Source organism: Buteo buteo, chromosome 1 (genome assembly GCF_964188355.1).
Source record: "Buteo buteo chromosome 1, bButBut1.hap1.1, whole genome shotgun sequence".
Lineage (NCBI taxonomy): Eukaryota > Metazoa > Chordata > Aves > Accipitriformes > Accipitridae > Buteo > Buteo buteo.
The window spans coordinates 54011060-54031154 of NC_134171.1; the positions used below are offsets into that span (position 1 = coordinate 54011060).

Consider the following 20095-nt stretch of genomic DNA (forward strand, 5'->3'; position numbering starts at 1 on the left):
CTCTTTGAAAATTAATGAACATTAAATATTTGTACAGTCAAATGAAGATCTGTTTTCAGGGAGCTAGTTTCCCTGTGTTCTTGGGCTCTAAGCTGGGAATGGTTCAAAATAAATACTGAGGTTCATAGCCATGAATAACAATGATGATATATTAGGGTTGAGATGACCACTTTCAAACTCATATTACCGATCTGATTATGTGATATGCTAAACACACAGTTCTTTATTCATTAAAGAACAGCAGATTTATTATATGATTGCAGAGACATATACTTTCAGCTTTGCAGAAAAGGACCTGGGGGTCCTAGTGGACACCAAGTTGACCATGAGTCAGCAATGTGCCCTTGTGGCAGATGTGACTAATGGTATCCTGGGCTGCGTTACTGGAAAAGTATTGCCAGCCGGTCGAGGGAAGTGACCCTTCCCCTCTGCTCAGCACTGGTGAGGACACACCTGGAGCGCTGGGTCTAGTTCTGGGCTCCTCAGTGCAAGAGGGACATGGACATACTGGAAAGAGTCCAGCAAAGCGCCACAAAGATGACTTGCATCTCTCCTACAAGAAAAGGCTGAGAGAGTTGGGACTGTTCAGCCTGGAGAAGAGAAGGCTCAGGGGGATCTCATCCATGTATATACAAATACCTGAGGGGAGGGTGCAAAGAGGATGGAGCCAGGCTCTTTTCAGTGGTGCCCAGTGATGGGACTAGAGGCAATGGGCACAAACCTCAACACAGGAGGTTCCCTCTGAACATCAGGGAACACTTTTTTCACTGTGAGGGTGAACAAGCACTGGCACAGGTTGCCCAGAGAGGTGGTGGGGTCTCCCTCCTTGGAGATATTAAAAAGCCATCTGGACATGGTCCTGGGCAACTAGCTCTAGATGGCCCTGCCTCAGCAGGAGTTTGGACCAGATGACCTCCAGAGGTCCCTTCCAGCCTCAAGCATGCTGTGATTCTGTGAAAGGAACAGCTGTCATGTCATTTCATAGCTTGCTTTGGTAATATTCCTACTCATTAGTGTCCTGGTTTTGGCTGGGGTAGGGTTAATTTTCTTCCTAGTAGCTGGTACAGTGTTATGTTTTGGGTTCAGTATGAGAAGAATGTTGATAACACACTGATGTTTTCAGTTGTTGCTAAGTAGCGTTTATACTACGTCAAGGATTTTTCAGCTTCTCATGCCCAGCCAGCAAGAAGGCTGGAGGGGCACAAGAAATTGGGAGGGGACACAGCCAGGGCAGCTGACCCAAACTGGCCAAAGAGGTATTCCGTACCGTATGATATCATGTCCAGTATATAAACTGGGGGGAGTTGGCTGGGGTGAGGTGCGGGTCACTGCTCAGGAACTAACTGGGCGTTGGTTGGCAGATGCTGAGCAATTGCATTGTGCATCACTTGTTTTGTATATTCCAATTCTTTTATTATTATTGTCATTTTATTATTGTTGTTACTATTTTCTTCCTTTCTGTCCTATTGAACTCTTCTTACCTCAACACAAGAATTTTACCTTTTTTTCCTGATTCTCTCCCCCATCCCACTGGGTGGGGGGTTGAAGTGAGTAGGCAGCTGCATGGTACCTAGTTGCTGGCTGGGGTTAAACAATGACAATTAAATTCAGACACTTTTCTTGAGACATGTAACTGCTGTACTCAAGAAATATTGGTTTTGATGCTTTCCCCACACACAAAGGAGAAGAAGGAGATTTTGTTCTTAAGAACAGGTTAAGCTGAAGTTCTTACAAATGCTTCTGAAAGCCTTAATTTTAGTATGCATCAACAACTGCAGAAAATACAAAGCCTAACCGGTCAGAAACAAAATCTGTCTCCCAAACGATGGAGACTCCACCTTTCCTCACCCAAACACCATCAACTTAACACGCAGAGCAGACACTTACATGCAATGCGGACGTAGGCTTTCCGGCTCTTGGTGGTGCCTGCAGAGCTCCAGGCAACGCACTGGCACCAGTAATCTTCAGGCCCAAAGAGCTCCTCGACTTGCTGTCGGGAAATCTCAATGCTTACCTCTCGGACAATCAGACCTGTCAGGGTACAAGTAATGCTGGTTAATATTAGGCTTACAGATAGAAAGAAAAAAGTGTAGGTACAGAATTCTGCTTGCAAAGCTGTTGTGAGACCTTACAGCTCTACCAACATCTACTGAGCAAGACATGCTCTCATAAGGATGTGAAGGAAAAAAAACCAACAAAACACCACTTTATCTGCATAATAAGAGAAGTGGGTGAATGAAAAACTAATCACTGTGGTTTTGACTTTGATCACATACCACATATATGTTAGACAAGCAAGAGGAACAGCACCTCAGCTGACATAAATTGTACCATGTCGTAGGACGATTTACATCAAGTGATGATCCAGCCCAGTTTTATTTTCATATGAATATCATAAGACCACAGAGTCATTCAATTTATATGACTCCCTTAGCCCTCCTGTATTTCATTTCCTTTTGCTAGACAGATACAGCAGAGGGAGAAGTCCTGTTCACTCTGACACTGAACTGCCCAGGAAAATGGATTTTACCATTGCAGAAAATGTCCCAATATTCTGTAATGATGGGCACATGTGCTGCAGTATGGTTATTGCAAGCTGCAGTTTGGGGACTATTACTGCCATATATACTGCAGATACGGCGATATTTTTTAGGTGATTTTATAATACAGTGCAATACACTTCAGTGCCTGACGGTCTCCCTGGCCCTGCCCTTTGTAACACATCTCAGCGCAACCCCCTCCAAACCCACAGTTGCACCAACGATGACAGTGACCCATTTGTTATCCTTCCAAGCAGAATGATATTTGCCCACATTTCCCACACAGTACTCTCTGTTGGGAAGCCGCTGCAAGGAGCGTTGGTAATGTGTTGATCCTCTAACTACAACCACTGTGTTTCATACTGACACAACCCCTTTCTCTGCCTCAAAATGCACTGCCTGCTCAAAACACTCTTAATTCCAGCCAAGATACTGGGCCGGGGTGGGATGGAGCGCTTACACCTCTTGTCAGCATATTTGGTCTTTGTTGCCGACGCCAAAGTATCAATAAGCTTCTAATGTGTGTCTGCCTGTAGAAAACACCATCGCCATTTCAAAAATGCACTCTTGCAAACAGCCTTGAATATATAAGTTCACATAAAAGTATTTTGTGTAGTGGGACTGATTTTCTTTTTTCTTCCAGAATTGCCAGGAAACTCAACTGAAAGATCCTTGGATCACAGCGTGCACAGTTTGTCCCCATCACCAAACACCAAAGGGCAGGTTCTTCTGCTGAGCGCAGACTTGAGCCCGTGGAGGCCAGCTACCCTCAGCCTCCTGCCACACGGCTTACAAGGTAATATTCATAACTTGAATGTTCCCAAGTGCACAGCACGGCACGTTCCTCAAGCACTGGAAACCAGGCCAGCCCTTTGATTTGCCTCCAGCCTCACAGAGGCTCCATTCAGGGAGCCAACGATTAATTACTGTTTGTACACAGTTGTGCACTGTCATTGAGGCTGCATGCTGTTTGCATCCAAAACTTGGTTAACAACAGCAGAAAGGAATTCATGCATGTAATACCATAAACTTCTCTGGTGGGAATGCCTTCTAATGAGATGCATTTTCCTGCTAGAGACTATCACAGCCTAGATCCCTTTTTATTTCATTATCCTTGACATCTTTAGCCATTGAATAATCAGCTACTTTGGGGGAAACACTTAATAGCTTTCCTCCTTGAAATGAAATACGCAAAATATGGCAACTGCACTCCAAAGAATGGAAATCAAAGTGGTGCAAGGGCATTTGATATGCAGTGAACACTGTGTTATAAACTTGTTCTGCCTTGATGAGCTAATTTGGCTCCAAAAGGGGTCTGAGGGATAGCTTTTGTCCTGTTGAGAAGAGCATGAAGAGGGTGGGGTGGAAGCATGTACATTACATGCATAGAAATGGTTGTATTTTCCCAGTGCAACTGCTGCTAGCCTAAAGATTACTTCAGTTCATTCCCAGTTTTCATAGCACTAGCCCAGGGAGCCTTTGAAGGTTACAATATTATGCTTTTATAATAAGGCTGATTATGACAGAGCTTGATGGAGCAGTGAACTTTGTTACCTGAGGGCTAAAGCAAGCAGGCTCATAATGACAGTACTGGTTAATAATGATTACGAAATAGTCTTAACATTCAGGACATAAATACCATTTTCTGATAGTCTGTTGAAGATACAAACCCATATGATAAATAGCTCCCAGTGAACACACCAGCAGAACTTTTTATCTCTGACTTCCTGAGATGTTTTCTAATTCAAAATAACAAGCTACTCCAGGTAATGTCTTTTGGGACAGCCATGAAGTACTGACAGGTTTCAGGTTATTCAAAGTAATTTGGCCTTTGATCCTTGAGTAATACCAACTGTTGTGCCATGACCAAGGAGATGTACACCTTCTTTACATACCAAATAGATGCCGCCTTTTTCTGCTTACAGGCAAAAAATATCACTGTGTCTTTGTCTTTGAGGTAAACTATTTTTCCTAGAGCTCAAAATGTGTTGAACCAGTTGGTGATGCCATGAGATCATCTGGGCTGTAAGGATCAATGGCCAGAACTCGAAGCTGATTCAACCACTCCTTCCCAGCATCGCTCTTCGGCACCTCACTGCACAGCCACATCGATACAGGAGAAACATCTCACCAGCTGAAATGCACGCAGCCTCAGACTCTGGGGCAAGCACAAAGGGATGCGTTTCCTTTGTTGTGCCAACTTGCAATCCTATTCCTTCTGCTAACACACTGCAACGTAACCCCTAACAGAAAATCCCTTTCTAGGCTAGATTACAAAAAATGCAATTTGCTGAGATACCTCAGATAGCAACTGCCTTGTTACCAGCTGACATACTGCTGTACATCAGATTTCACAGAGGAGCTGGTACAGTCTCTGCTTTCATTCAGGAGTGTATCGCTTATCCACCTCACATGGGCACCAAGTGCAGGACAACCCTGGTATGATGACTTCAAACAGAGATCTTCATCTTATCCCTGTCAAAGCTGCTTCTGCTTCTACATCAAAGAACAGTAGCTGGAGTAATAAAAAAAAAAAAGAAAAAAAAGAAAAAAAAGAAAAAAGCCGAACAACCCATGTCTCAATATTTCCAGACAATGTGACACGCTGTGCCTGTAGTTCAGGCAACTGTTTATCGAATTGTTTGGTTATAGGTCAGTGCACAACATCTGAGTGCAAATTTAGAAGTCAATTTATAAAATGAGTGCCTATATTTTGCCTAAATATACTTAGGACAAAACAGATTAACAGATTAGTAGCAATTTATGCAGCACATAATCTACCTGATATTGGCCAATTCTACTTTGCCACAGTGCTAAGTAACAAAATGTCACCCTCTCACAGAGAATATCTCCTCTACCTTACCTTCTGTATTAGGAATATATTGAATTTTTCAATCTAATTCCTCATATGGCTAAACTATACAGCAGGCAAAGATATGCAGCATAAATGTTTTCTTACACCACTTGAGTAAGCTGCACATTTCCAGAATTAATACAATCACGTAGATGGTGGCACAATCCACAAGAAGTCAGGATCTTCCTATTTTAAAGCAATGCAGTAACAAACACAGCTGAAGGGAGATAACAGAAACGTGGGCAGCTAGAATGCTTGACATGTCCCTTCTAACGCGTATAAATTCATAAAGAGCATCTATATATTATTTCTAACTTGTACTCTCCCTGTGATGAATAGCTAGAATATGACAGGGAAAAGCATTTGCTTGCACTGTCCAAACTTGATTTGCATTCAACAAAGTGAGAACTGTTTCTGTAGCCTCTTGTAGCCCATCTGGATCTTGGGTATGAAGACAGATATGTGAAGATTTTGGGTCTAATTATCACCACCCTATTTCTGGCAACAAGAAGATTGTGAAGAGAAGAGCTTTAAAATGAAAATGCAGAAAATCAAAGTAATTGAAAGCAATTCTCCAAAATAAACAGTAATTGTATCTTAAGATTGTTCACTGAAAAACCTCACAGATCCTTAAAAATGCATCCCCAGGTTGCTGGGCTCTTTCTGCACAAGTGTTTCTTTTCTGATCTCAGTGAATAACTGCAGCATTCCCAAGAGAGAAGCAATGTAAGAACTTTTACAACTTGAGTATGAGGAAGTAAAAAAATCTCAGGAAAAAAAAAACAAAAGCAAAAATATTTGCTGTCCTCTCTGGGTCCTGTATATACAGATCTGGATCTGCTGGGTTATAAAAGATGTCACAGAGGCTGCTCAAGGCTGAGGCTATTTATATACACAGATCAGTCAGATTTAATACACTTACCTAAACCTGGCACCACAAAAAGATACTACATTGGTGGAATTTCCCTAAAGAGAGGTTCAAAACCCTGTACCCATCAGGAGACTAAATAAACTGGTCTAAGATATCCTTTTGCCCCTAAGTTTTCAGTCCAGTTCAGGATGGAGGACAGTTTACGGCATTTGGCATAATCGGTCTGCAGATATGTCCCAGTCCAATGAATTGAATAGGTTCTCCATAAATGACAATTTTTGCATATTTAGTAACACAGCATATACAATTATTCATTTCAATAAAATAAATGTATCTCTGGGACTAAAACCACTTGGGCTCTGAAAAGGAGCAGGAAGGAACCAGAACTTTACTTATTTCTGTATTTGCACATTAAGGAAGGATTAATGGGTGGAGAGAGGCAGAGGGCAGAGGGAGCCTTGCTCAGTCTGCCTACTGCTAATGTGTGCAGCTGAATGAGCACAGGGGAGAGGCACTGGCTGATGGTATATATCAAAATAAAATTACTACCCCTCCTAGAGCAAAAGGAAGAGCGAAGAGGGAATTGTGCCTTATATACATGGTCTTTTATTATAAGCTGTATCCTAGAAACACAATCAAGCAAAGACACACTTCATTCACGTGGTCCCTGAGTGCTGAACTTAGCTGGCTATACAAACTGTGAGGTAGATTATCTGGTCTTCAGAGGCAGAAATGTTATCTTTTTTAATGTATGCAAATGTAATGTAATTGTATGAGATTATGGTAGATTATTAGTAACTGCAATAATAACTTGTGGGTTCCATATTGCACTGGCAAATTTCCCAATGATTTTAATAGGAACAGATTTGCCGATCAGATTCATTCCTTTCTAATGGAAACAAAAATGTCTTAGAATGTTCTGCAACTGTATAGGACTGCGCAAGACAATAAGTGATCACCGTAAACATCTGAAAACAGAAGATTATTATCAATTAATCAGATGTAATTATCCAACCTGGAGTCAGTCTAGGTCACAGAGTATTTACACCTCAGTGGGCATCATTCTGCCAAGAAATTATTTTGATGTATTTTGGCTGCCATAAATGTTCAGCACTTGATATTAAAACCTGCATGTGTGAAAATATTCCTCAGGACTTTGATAGAGTAATTTTTGTGGAGGTATTATATTGGCATGTGTTTGACCCTCTGGCACAACACTGAACAGGAGATATTTAGGTGCAAGACTAGACTGCACTTACAAACTCTAAGAAACTGCATGGATAATTTGTTTATTTTCTGTGTAAGTAGAAGTTCAAACAATTTCTGTGCTTTTGTGCTTTCATTTGCCTGAAAGGTATTTCATTAATTAGTAATCACATACACCATAGAACACATTTCTCAAGGAGACTGAACTTTATGACCTACTGGTCTGGAAAAAGACATTACTGTAATACATGCATATAGATTGCAGGTGTATCACAGCCACTGTAAATAAGTATGGAAATATAGCCCATTTTCATGCAGGTAACTTGCAGCCCTTTACAAGTTCAATTTCTTGAAATCAGTACTCAGAGCACCCTCCCAAACATGACGTTCACTGCTGTTGGCTCCCTCCCTGCACCCCGACTGCATGCACCCCCAAATCTCCCTTCCTGCTGTGCAGTGGGGACACAGAAGGCAGGTGTGGTGTTTCTTGATGACATAGAAAAGGCTTTGGGGAGTCAGCAGCAAAACAGCTCTGGGGTAGGGGTATTCCTCTGCACATCCATGCAACACGTGCTGCTATAGAATCAAATTATACGACATGCAACTTAGACGACCACGGTGCATCCCCATTCAGAGCCTCAACCTAGACACAGAGAAAAATGCGGTGGCTTGCTCAGTCTTAAAATAAATCAGTGCCAGTCTGAAACAGTCCATGGTTTCTGACTCAGTTCCTTTTTCTAGCTATTAGGAGTAGGAGAGGGATGTGAAGAAATACTTTATGAATGTTGCTCAGTCAGGACAGATTTGAATAACCTAAGTATACATGCTTTTTAATGCAAGACAAGGGTGGAAGGAGAATCCTGATACCAAAAAAGAACATTGGAGTTTTGCAATAATTTCAGGAGGGGCTGGATTATCTCCATAGTATTTGGCAAAAAGGATGAAAGCATTTTCAGTTCTCATACTCCCCACCTGTCTTACATTTCATACAAAGCTTCATCCAAAAATCCTTAAAATAGCATCATAATTTTTGCTTCATGAAAGTGGCCAAGACCATACACCAAAAGTGGTAGGACTATAAACAGACTTAATAAAAGGTAAACAGATTGCTTTCTTATTATACAGTCCTTAGTTATTAGGTTGTTCTCTGATGGTAAAATTTAAGTGACCAAAGCCAAGAATAATGATCTTTTCACTTACCAACAGTCCAGAATGGCCTGTCTGATTTATTTAATCGCTCATCACAGGTGCTATAAACAACCTGTCTCTGTAGTAGGAGGCTGATCACTTTACTTGGTGAAATAACCTTTTTATAAAGGTAAAAATAAAATCAGTGCTATGTCAAAATTGAAATTTATTTACCCTCTTGCAGAGATGGATTCCTCACAGTCAGAGTTATTCTGCTCAAATATATCAGAGTACTTAAGCTATGGAATTTGGTGTTTAAAAAATGAATAAATAGGCTATGTACAAGAAGAATGGCTTCAAATATTAAAGTTCTTGCTGAGAAAAATGTACTCCGTGCATCCTAATGGGACAGAGATGATTGCATAATGGCACACTTCGCCTATAGCTTATTTTCTATATAGAGTATCTGTAATCTTAACAAAAGATAGATAGACGGGTAGATATCTAGAGATAGTTTAACAGAGCAAACAGCTTTAACATGCAGTAATCCTTCACGCTGTGATTGCATGCACCTGGTTTTGCCTCAAAACTGCTTTTCTGTAAATTGTGGCTGGCTGGTGATATGAAATGACTGCATTGAAGATCACAAACTATTTTCTACAAATATTAGCTTAAATATTTAAATTAAAGGCTTCCAGCTATTTTTGCTCTCTTCATAACTTTCTCTTTAGGAAACAGATACATTCTTAACTCAAATTAATACAGATAAAGGCAACAGCCTAATAAAGTCAAGTTTGCCTTAAGACCGATGTCAAGTTTGCACTGGTTTGCATCACTTACCTATGGTATCTAATTACCAGCTAATGGTAGAGAGTTAACTGAAAATCCCAGCTCCCCTACTATTTTTTAACTGACTCATACAAAAATTACAAAGCGTTGTCTTCAGAAGGATTTTACTTTGAACTGGAATTAAAGAACACACATTCTGTTTGGGGTTTATTTTCTTTTAGTGAAAACAAGGCCTTTTTGTTCTTTTCCCATTAACATCTGAAGGACCAAGTTGTGTAAGATGCAGGGAAGATTTCAAAACTGAGTTCTCAAATGCTGGTGGAAAACAAACCCTGTGCCCTGGTCCCTGCCAGCGTGGTGGAGGTGGGAAGCACAGCCCTGTGGGGAAGGTAAATTAGCCCCTCTGCTATCTTCTCCCCCAGCCAACCTCAGCAGCTGACTGCTTTACATCACCCTTGAACTACTGCCATTTAATACCTTAGAACAGCAATGGATTGCTTGTTCTCAGCCTATAAACAGTTCAGAGACAAAGGAAAAACACCTCCTGCTTTTTTTTTTAATGGAGGCTATTTTCTGGTTGATGGCATTTTTTTGTGAATATGCAGAAATTGCTCCAAAAATGTATTGTTCTCTTCAACATATAACGACGTGTGCCTATTGTTGCCACTTTCTTTTTTCCTTTTTCCTCGTACAAAAGTAATAATCATGCTCTGGTGTAGCAGGACTCCAAAGAAAACCTCACTATAAGCATATATTTACATTCAACCACGGGCATCATGATTTCTGAATTCACATAGGCTGAGGTCTAGGAACAGAAACAAATGCGAGTCAAAGCATCTTGACCCAAGCCATCCTGACACTAAGCAACCCTCCCTCTGTGGCAGTAACCAAGCAATTCCCTGCCAGCCTGGTGCTACTTACAGGGAGCAGGAAGAAGAGAGGTCGTCCACATAGGAAAGCATAAGTATCAGCTCTTAACAGCTCCAGCTTTTGGGTCAAAGCCCAATCTTCCCTTCTTTTGGTCGACGCACGTGCAGCTGAGAAAAGATGTTGGGTTTTTTTTCAAGGGCCAGGAAAAAAAAGTGCCAATGGTTCATGTTTTACTTAAAGCTGCAGTTGAGACTTCACAAAGAAAATCTGTGCACTTTTTATTTCTGGTTCAGAGGATTTACATGCTCTTTCTAATGATCTGGGCCTTCAGCAGTGGGTAATGCTTCCCAGTCCCCAGCTTAGTGCTCATGCAAAATTGAAGCACTTTTGAGGCTGTTCAGAGCCTACAGATGAATCTCAATGTGCAGGCAAAAAGCAATAATGGTTGTTTAGCACTTCACTAGAAGAAGCCAAGGAAATTATGAAAAAAAAAAAAAAATCTATTGAACTTCAAACATCTGGGAAGCCAACTGAGAACATCTGAATTTCGAACAGTGTGTTTACATTCCCTTTGCACAGTGAGGGGGGGGCAGGGAAGTGAACAGTAAATAGGTTTGTGTGTAATTTTTTATATAAAAATATACACCAAGTTGTTTATGTTATTGACATAGTGACATATACATGTGCGTGTATACATATAAAATATGTATCTGCACATGTACTTATGTACCACACCCACTCTGCATGGTTTTGAGAAGCAGAGACAATGTGAAAATGCCTTATTTCTGTGAACTTGATGTGATGACACAGTTCAGTGGCTGGTGCAGCTATTGTGGGAACAAGGACAGTCGCAACGTGACACAAGGGGTCACTCGGGAGCCTTCCTCAGCAGTTGTTTTCCTATTTTTTAGTCCACGATGTGCAGGAACAGCAGGTTGGGGGAGAAGTGTAAAAGCCCCACCGTATTTTGCCGTTGTTGTTCTGCATGCTAGGGATGGCATTTCACAGCCGACTTGGGTATCTTGAAAAAATATTAAAAAGAAAAAAAGAGAAAGGCAAGCAGCTGCTTTCAAAACAGCTTTGTCCAGTACGCTGTCAAGTGAAGTGACTTTCTCCAGACAGAGATAAAGCTCTGGGAATTTACTGTCTGCTCTCCCATCCAGCGTGTTTTCAGGGTTGTGCCAGGGCAGCAGTCAAAACACCAGCTCCTGAATGCCAGGAGATTTTTCTTAGTTTGTAGCAAATAAAAGAATCATCACAAGAAGGCGTGCGAAGAAGCAGCCTGGTGGTCACAGAAGTCATTTGGTGTGTACGTGTTTCTGGATACAGCACAGCTCATGATCCCCGTCAGCTACAGTGGGGCACCGGGGATGTGAGCAAGTTGCTCTGCAGATCCATGAGACTTTGACATGAAAAAAGACCTTTTTCATTATGTAAGTAAATGCCGTCAATACTATCCCTATAATTCTGGCTGCCTCTTCTTTTTTTTTTTTCGGGGTACCCACTCTGACTGAATCCAATACTGGTTTCCACCTTAGTTGAAGAATAAGAGGATTAAAACTAAACCCCAAAGCAAGCCTGATCCACTTCAAGGCATCGTTATTCTTCAGGCCTGGCAATCCTTACTCCTCTTCAGAGGAGGGCATGGCAACCGACCCAGGTGCAGTGTCAGCACATCATTATACAAGTCACTGGGAAGCCAAAAGCAGCAATCAACCAACCGAGATTCTCTCTAAAATCAAAATCTCGGAGCAAATAATAGAAGAGGCTGTGAGGGCCTAAAGATCAGTATTCAGGGGGAAGAAGAGACACAGAAGAGGCTGACAAAAGACTCCCTTTCTGCTCTCACAATCAAAATATGAAGAGGGATGAGAAGTTATGAGGAATTGTGAAAGGCATCCCATCAAAACCTGATGAGAAAGAGCTGTACATAACCTTGCAGGTGAATGGCAGTCCTGCTGGTACCTACCACATCACGCTGCTCATTTATGTACGAATCAGGAATGCATGGGAATGACAAAATGAATACAGACGTTGAACTTGCAATGGCAGCACAAAATTAGATCCTGTATGGGTCAGACCTGCATGTGACAGCCACCTCTCTTTCCCTTACATATTAGCAATGATTTGATACCCTACCCTCATAGTGAAAAAAGCCTCACTAAATCTGATCTATGTGCAATCGTTGTTCCATACAAATGGCTTTTTATATTATTTTTTTAAAAAAGGATTTCTCCAATGTAGTTTTAAGCAATAGGAATTCTTCTTCAGAGAATGGTTTCACTGTCTAACGAGCTAATAGAGGAAAAAGTAGAAGATACTACCCAGGTAACTGAGATACAAGCTTATACAGACATCAAGGGACTCGAGACAACAATGCTTAAATGTCTCGCACAGTCATCAAGACCTGAATGTCTCTAAACAGTGTTAGACCACATTTCCAGTGACTGCATCAGACTATAACTTGTTTTCATTGACATATATACTTCATAAAGTATAATTTTGACCTTCCATTTCCCTGAATATTTTCCAGGATTTTTGTAAACAAACTACAGACCTATTAGTCCTACCCATTCTCATGTTTAATGAACTGAAAAAACTACATTTATAGGATGCAAATGTCCCTGCCCTAGCACTGCCAGAGTGCTACTGACTGCAGCACTTTTGTTTGACGGCACACAAGTCCTTGGCTCTGCTCTTCGTTTCTGCCATTCCTGTATCCAAAAAACAGTTGTTATCCATTTAGGCCAGCGGACGCAGGACAGAGACCAACCTTTGGGACTCACTTCCAAACCAAGCTGACATTTATTAGCCTTTCAGGCACCAGACCACCGTCACCACGGGGGATCCAGATCCCACTCAAAGGGCATTCAGCTTCAAAGGAGCCAGGGGACATGGATGGAAAAAGGAAGCATTGCTGTGCAAAGCTGTGACTAGTCTGAAGCTGTGGTGGGTGGACTGATGTCTGAAGATGTCTTTTGGGGAATTAATGGGATTACGAGTGTGTAACAAAGGGTTTAATGAAGGAAAAACTTGGAGGAAGATAAGGTGTAGGCTGGAAATATTCAGAGGGGTATCAAATGCTTCAGATGAATGCACTAAGCATCCTCTTCTTATTATTTTAAATAACTTTATTTCCTGTCTCAGATTTGTTTTTCTAGAAGCCCACAGGAAACCTTCAGGACAATTAGGTGAACAGCTGCAGATAGGAAGTTAATGCTGCAATAAGAAATGAACAAATAGCCTAGAGCTTTTATCTTTTGGTCCCAAAGCACTTTGCAGAGGTAAATAACAGAGACGTTGAGTGATTTGCAGAGAGATACGTGGTGAATCCACAGAAAATTTGGAATAGGCAAATGACCGTTCCCATGGGCCCATCATTACTTGGAGGAAGAGCATGAGCAGGATTAACTTGCAGGAAGAGTAGCTCCCTCTGGGCCCCACTGTTAGCATCCCGGAATACCCTGAAGGATAGAACAAGTGCCGAGGCTGGAAGAGCCCGCCTCAGTCAGCTTAGCAGCATGAGGGCAGGGGGTTCACGAGGTCCACGGCTGCTGTCTGTAAAGGTGGGTGGGCACGCACATCCCCCAGGGCAAAGAGCTGCCGGGAAGGACAGCATTAGCAGAAGAGTGTCAATGGCTGTGAACACGTCTAGGTCTAAGAGCTAGAAGCAGCCTTCCACAAAGAATTACAGGGACAAAAACCCAACATACAACAGTTTGATTAGATAAGAAATCAATGACATGTTAATACATGTATTATAAGTGAATACTATACTCAGTAGTGTCTAAACTCAAAACCCCCAAAGTCTTTTGCAGGCTTCTATACAAAAAGATAATCTCCCTGGGTTTGGGGAGTAGTTTTGCATTGCCTATAAGCAGATTTCCCTCCAGAAGCAAATATCTGGCCCCATGTTCTTGCTCTGTATATAAAAAGATTATTTCCCTTCTTTAGGTCAGGACAGACCTTAGTGATTTCTCCCCTCACTTCAACAAAAATAACCACCATTTTGAATTTATATCCTAGAAAATGGTGATTCTCTGCCTCTCTGTGAGTGTGTTTCTTCTGAAGCTTCCAAAATGTCTTTTTTTTCCTATCAAAATATACTAATTACTTAAGATAAAAGTGGAAACTGCCTGCTTGCAAAAAAATATCTGTGGCAGCTTTGTTGTCGGGTATTCCCTTGATCTGGGCGTGCTGGGGACCACGTTCCCAGCATCTGATTTTGAAGACACAAACTGTGAGAAGACAGAACTTCTCTTGCAGTGGTGATGGGCATGAGGCTCCTCTTGCCCAGGAGAGCTGCCCACCAGGCCAGAGGCAGTGACAGGCAGAAAGAAGATGGCCCGAGTGACATAAAAAAATGGCTGCAACCTAAATGTCAAATAGGAAAAAAGTGTGGGCTTGTTCATATACTTTTATATAAGTAAACAGCCTGTATTTCCCCAGAGAATTCCAGTTCTTTGGAGAAATAGAGTTGTCTGCTCCTTTCTGCACCAGCTGCAGGCTTTCAGACCACACATATAAACATTTCACTTACAGCATCCTTCCAAAGAGAAGACAGACTTCGAATTATTAAAGAAAATGGACTGTAGTATCTATCAATTCTAACCCACACCTCAAAACTATTAATAGAAGCATTTGGGAAGAGACACACAGACACATTTTTAAATTTCCTTGAAATGAGTTGGATTAGGGCAGAGTATTGAAGGAACAGAGCTAAAAATTGGCAATATGTTGCTAAGAAATAATTATTTTGAATTGGAGTGCTTGAAGTTTGTAATGGATTTGATCCAATGATAAATGGAAAATAAAACGACTTGTGACAACAGTGGAATGAAAACAATCCTTATTTATGATATGTGGCTACCCTTACTAACATAACCCCAAGGTATTCTACCCCAGAGAGTCAAAATATTGCACGCTAAGTATAACTGGAGCATTTAGCATCACTTGTCATCTCCTTAGTGAAGTTAATAGGGATACTGGCCACATTTGTTCAGAAAAATAGCTTTTTTCCTTATCTTTTGGACTCTTGAAAAATAATGCACAAAATTAGGAGGCTGCAGCAGGTCAAGAAGCAAAAAGGGATTAAGCAAGGAAGACGTGCAGAGAGGGAAAACAGCAGTAAAGAAAGGAAGATCTGTGGGTCAGAGGAAACGAGGAAAACATTACCCTTCGACATTCCTCTCCCTGAGCTGTGCTTACATGGGGGTAGGGGGCACGTGAATTTTGTATTTAGGCTCCCAAATTAAGTTCTCAACACGGGTATTCAAAGAAGTGCTATACTTAGAAACAATAGCTTTTCTTATTTATAAAAAATACTAAGACAAATGAGCACAACTTCTCAAAATGAGAGGCTGTGTGATGATCTTTGATATACAATCAAAAGTCCCAGCTTAAACAACATCCAAACAAGTTGATGTGACTTTTGTTGTTAGGCCAATGCAGCCTTCTAAAATGTGGTGTCACGAACACCAAAATACACAGCTTTCATGAGATGTACACACAAAGAGGAAGATAAAGTGACAGAGCATTGTGTGCTGGAAGTGATTTTCCTGCCTTTATACATGGTGCCAGAAGAGCAGGGACAGTCACTATGGAGGTTTCCCCACTGCTGTCTTGGCTGCAGCGTCTTGTAAGAGCTGTTTTAAAGGCAAAAGGGCAGACATCAGTCTTTGATCTTTCTGTTGAGCGGGTGATCTATTAAAGATTTAGCTAGCTGGGTACCTGCTCCCTCAACAGGCAGCCAAACCCATTGCTTAAGGTAACAACCTCCTATTTGCCAGATCAATGATGACCCTATGTCAAAAGCCCAGTCTCCTTTCATCAAATCTGCAAGTCATCCAAAAATACTTTATTAATGGGAAAAGGTGATGGTGGGAGGTAAGCATGGGAATCACAGCAGCAGCTCTGTAAAGAAACTGAAACAAAGAAGTCTAAGATTTCTGTCTGAAAAGAAGAGCATATTCATCCACCTCAGTGTAGTTCAATAAACCCTCCTAATCAGACAAAAACCTTATTCTGAGCCAGATTCTAACTTTATCATTTTCATTGATATGTGTGGAGGCAGAGAGTTGAAGGGGCAGCTAAAGGGAAAGTCCTCAGAGCCACCTATCCTCCTTGCTGCAGGCTGGGTGGCACCAGGGATGCTCCTGGAGGACATTAGGTCTTCTGAGAGCCTGCTTCTGAAGGCAGGACATGGGAAAAGGATTGGCGACTTCACCTGCTCCTTGACAGAGCCTCCCTCAGCATGCCTTTCCTCTGAGATTGCACGGATAAGCCTGCTCATTTTGCATTAGCGGGGGCCTCGGGCCAGGCTCAAGAGTCCTTATTCCGTCTTGCTGCTATTTGGGAACATGGAGGAGGTCATCAGCAAACTCCCTGAGCCCTCTTCTCCCTATGCATCCCAGCAAAAGAAGACAGAAAGTGAAGGCAAACAATAATGCCAGCTGAATTGCCCAATATGTCTATTTAATTAGCACTTAGAAGAGTCCCAAATGTTGTTTTCTCCTTGCTTGAAGGAGAGAGAACAACATGTTACTGGCATTGCAGAGGGCAAGAGGGGGTTTATAGATCATTTCACCTTAATAGTCATGGAGAAACTATTACAAAGCATATCCAAATTGAAAAGACAAAAACAAGGTCCCTGTAGTCCTGAATTTTCTCTGTTGTACATCACTGGGATGTGGGGTTTGATTTAGCAGCATTTAATCCCTCTGGACAAATTAAAGGGGTGCAGGACACTGATTGTCTATACATCCACAACTCTCCCACCACTGTAGAACTGGTGTGTGTGTGTGTCTGAAAATATTTCTCCATAAAAAACACACATGCAAAATAAAATCTTTTGCCATAGTTATTTTCAGAGGTACCTTAATTTGGAAAACGTGCACAAAATGCTCTAACAATTATTGATGCTATTGAGCTTCCTGCCCTGTGACAATGGAATTTTCTTGCCCCCCAAAGCATCAGTTCTGCAGGGTTCCTTTTACTTTCATTCCTGTTATCTTTTATGACAGTCAGCCATAAAATCAAATGTGTTCCCTCAAAACAACTTTCATCTTTGTTTTTTAAAACCTGTGTTCTTATTCTTTACATATATTTTTCCACATTAATGGGGAAATATTCCAGTAAAAACATAAAAAAGACCATGCCCTGCCTTGTATTTCACGTACATGGGAAATGAAAGAGTCAAAGATGTGCACTGAAGATTTTCAAAGCACCCATTTGACTTCTTTATGAAAATGCTTAGCTTTTTCCATAAAGAAGAAAAATTCCAGTGAGTCTGAGGATTAAAAACCAGAATGTAATGATCTTCTGTGTAAAGCTTCTGGCTTCTCAGACTCGATCATTGGAATTTTTTTTTGCAAGGCTCTCTCTTCAGGCTAATTTAATTAAATAAAGTGGTACTAGAACACCCTGTCACTATTACTGTTCTCATCCTCTCCAACCAGAAGGCAACAACTCCCACAGAGTCTCTATGCATGTTCTTTACAGCAATGCTTTACCTACTGTTCAAAAATATCGCACAGTGCAAAGTGCATATAACTCTTATTTTGTACCTTCTCTCTGTTACAAAGAAAAAATATATATATACACCGAGGAAAAACATATAAATATTTATTTTCCTTTCTATAAAATTAACCTTCTTAATATATTCAACATTCCTATCTAGCAGCTCTCTTCAATGAGAGCTGGACTGCACTCTCATTCCATCTCTTGTGCCACTGCTATTGCTGTGCTGTTGTCTCTGGTTTTATCAATGACAGAAACAAATTTGCCTTGTAAGAAGAGTTAATCATCTCTACATAGAATTCATTCCTGGGCACAGGCTCAAAGTCCATGAACACATAATCTTTTGCAAATCAAAACCTATTTCTCTCTTTCATGCATCATTTACAATCCCAAGATGATGTACTGCTAGCATCACACCTGTATTTTAGTCCTCTTTCTTCCTGATTACCCATCCTTTAGAAAAGAAAGCACAGGTGACCTTTACTTTTTTCCTCTCATATTTTATTGTCTGTTTGTCTTGATTTTCTCTGCTTTGCTTTTCTACCTAAGGAACTGAAAGACAAAACCTGGTTCAAAAACGGCAGCAGAAGATGGCCTCAGCATGGTGCTCTTCTTCGTATTTAGGCAGAACAGACCTTCAGAACAGTAAAATATAAGGAAAGAAGAATGCTTCCAGTTTTAGTTGCTGGGATTACACGACTGACCCAGCAGAAACACTGTGTAACCAAGATCCCTTTGAGCCCACGTAAAGGCTAGACCTAGCCTGGTTTGTGGACAATTTCTCCAGCCTCTAAGCGCAAGGCTGAAGCCAGCAGCAGCGTAGGCTTGGGCTGCCATCCTGATGCCACCCTCTGAGCAGCTCAGTCACTACTGCTGCGCCCTAGGTTACAACTACCGCACTAGCTAGCCAAAAATAACAAAAGAAACCCAAATGGCCTCAAAAGTGGTAGAGTAAAAGGGCTTTGCCAGCCTGACTGGTGCAAGCTGCCAAGCCGATGATCTCATACCTCCTTCTTCAGACTGTGAGAATGAATCCTCACAGTCACCATCTCCTGCAACTTTTTCTCCAGCTCCATCTGCAGTGGATATATTTTCCCAAGCTTCCAGCAAAAAGATATTATTTTACCACTACCTGAAATACATTGTTTATCCTTTTCCATACTATGTGCTGTGAGCCCTAGGTTCTCAGCCTACTTACAGGAAGGTGCACAAACACTCCAACTGTGACATGCGTTATCCAACCTTTTGGCAACAACCCGGTTGACTGACAAATTTAGGTTCTGATGACAGTTTCATTTCAACAAGCTATTAGTGTGGCTGGGCTTGTGACTCTTGTGGTAATAATCTGATGTGCATAGCTTTTGACACTCTCCTCCCCACCAAAGTCCAGTAGATCTCTAAGTGGATATGGGTTTCGTTTGCATAGAATTGCTGCTGTTTATTATGCAAACCATTTGTCCTCCAATATATTCAGATGCATCTCTTTTCAAGGCTGGCCTTCTACATTTGTCAAATGCAATTTGCTTTACAGTATCATGAAGTTCCTCTACAATTAGATTTTTAAGAAAAAAGAATGAATTTTTCACCTGTAGTGAAAATTGCAGTCACCACATCAGCACTTCCACATTTCTGAATGCTGATGTTAATAAAAGCTTAAAAAATTAACACAGTGATAGCTCCCCTCCTGCTTGTCCTTCTTCATTCCAGTGGACTCCCATGGATGAAAAAAATTGAAGATGTATTAAGTAACAAGAATTTCGTTTTTTAGTTTTTCTGCTGCAGTCAACTTGTTGGAAAAGCCAATACTTACAAACAAATAAACTGGACCAAAGTTTAATACAGATTTTTTTTTCTACAGCCTTTCTTCCTACACCCACCTTCTCTTTCTCAAGCTGAGAGCACCACAGCACCGTTAAAAGCTTATGCTTTTGATCTCTGTGTAAATAAATGAGCTGAAACAAATAAAACCCAGTTCACAAGAGACTTCCAAGACATCTGGTGGAGTTATTTTTCTAAGTAATTAGACCAAGTGGTGGTGTAATTCCCAAATGAAAGGTACCTTCTTGCTAGGTATCCAGTTATTTCTCAGAGCCATCAAAACAACAGTAAGTCCTGCTTCTCCTTGCATGTGACTCAAACTCTGTTGATTACCAGTCTTCCCAAACAGGAACAATCATATCTTTGATTTACGCTCATTTATTACTCAAGTTTTTAAACCCTTTTTTTTTTTTTTTTGGACTGTGAAGGTCCTATTATTTTTTCATGAATGTCAGTGGGATTTCTGGTATTGACTGAGGAAGGATGAGGCTCTTGGCTTCC

At 41.1% G+C, this 20095-nt stretch overlaps 1 protein-coding gene across 1 annotated transcript in view; it reads right to left on the reverse strand.

The window, feature by feature from the left end:
- Positions 1-20095, reverse strand: part of UNC5C (unc-5 netrin receptor C) — a 262862-nt gene that overhangs the window by 73750 nt on the left and 169017 nt on the right. The window contains exon 3 of the mRNA XM_075030825.1: positions 1888-2031. Coding sequence (XP_074886926.1) covers positions 1888-2031 — 144 coding nt within the window. The remainder of the gene's footprint in view (positions 1-1887; positions 2032-20095) is intronic.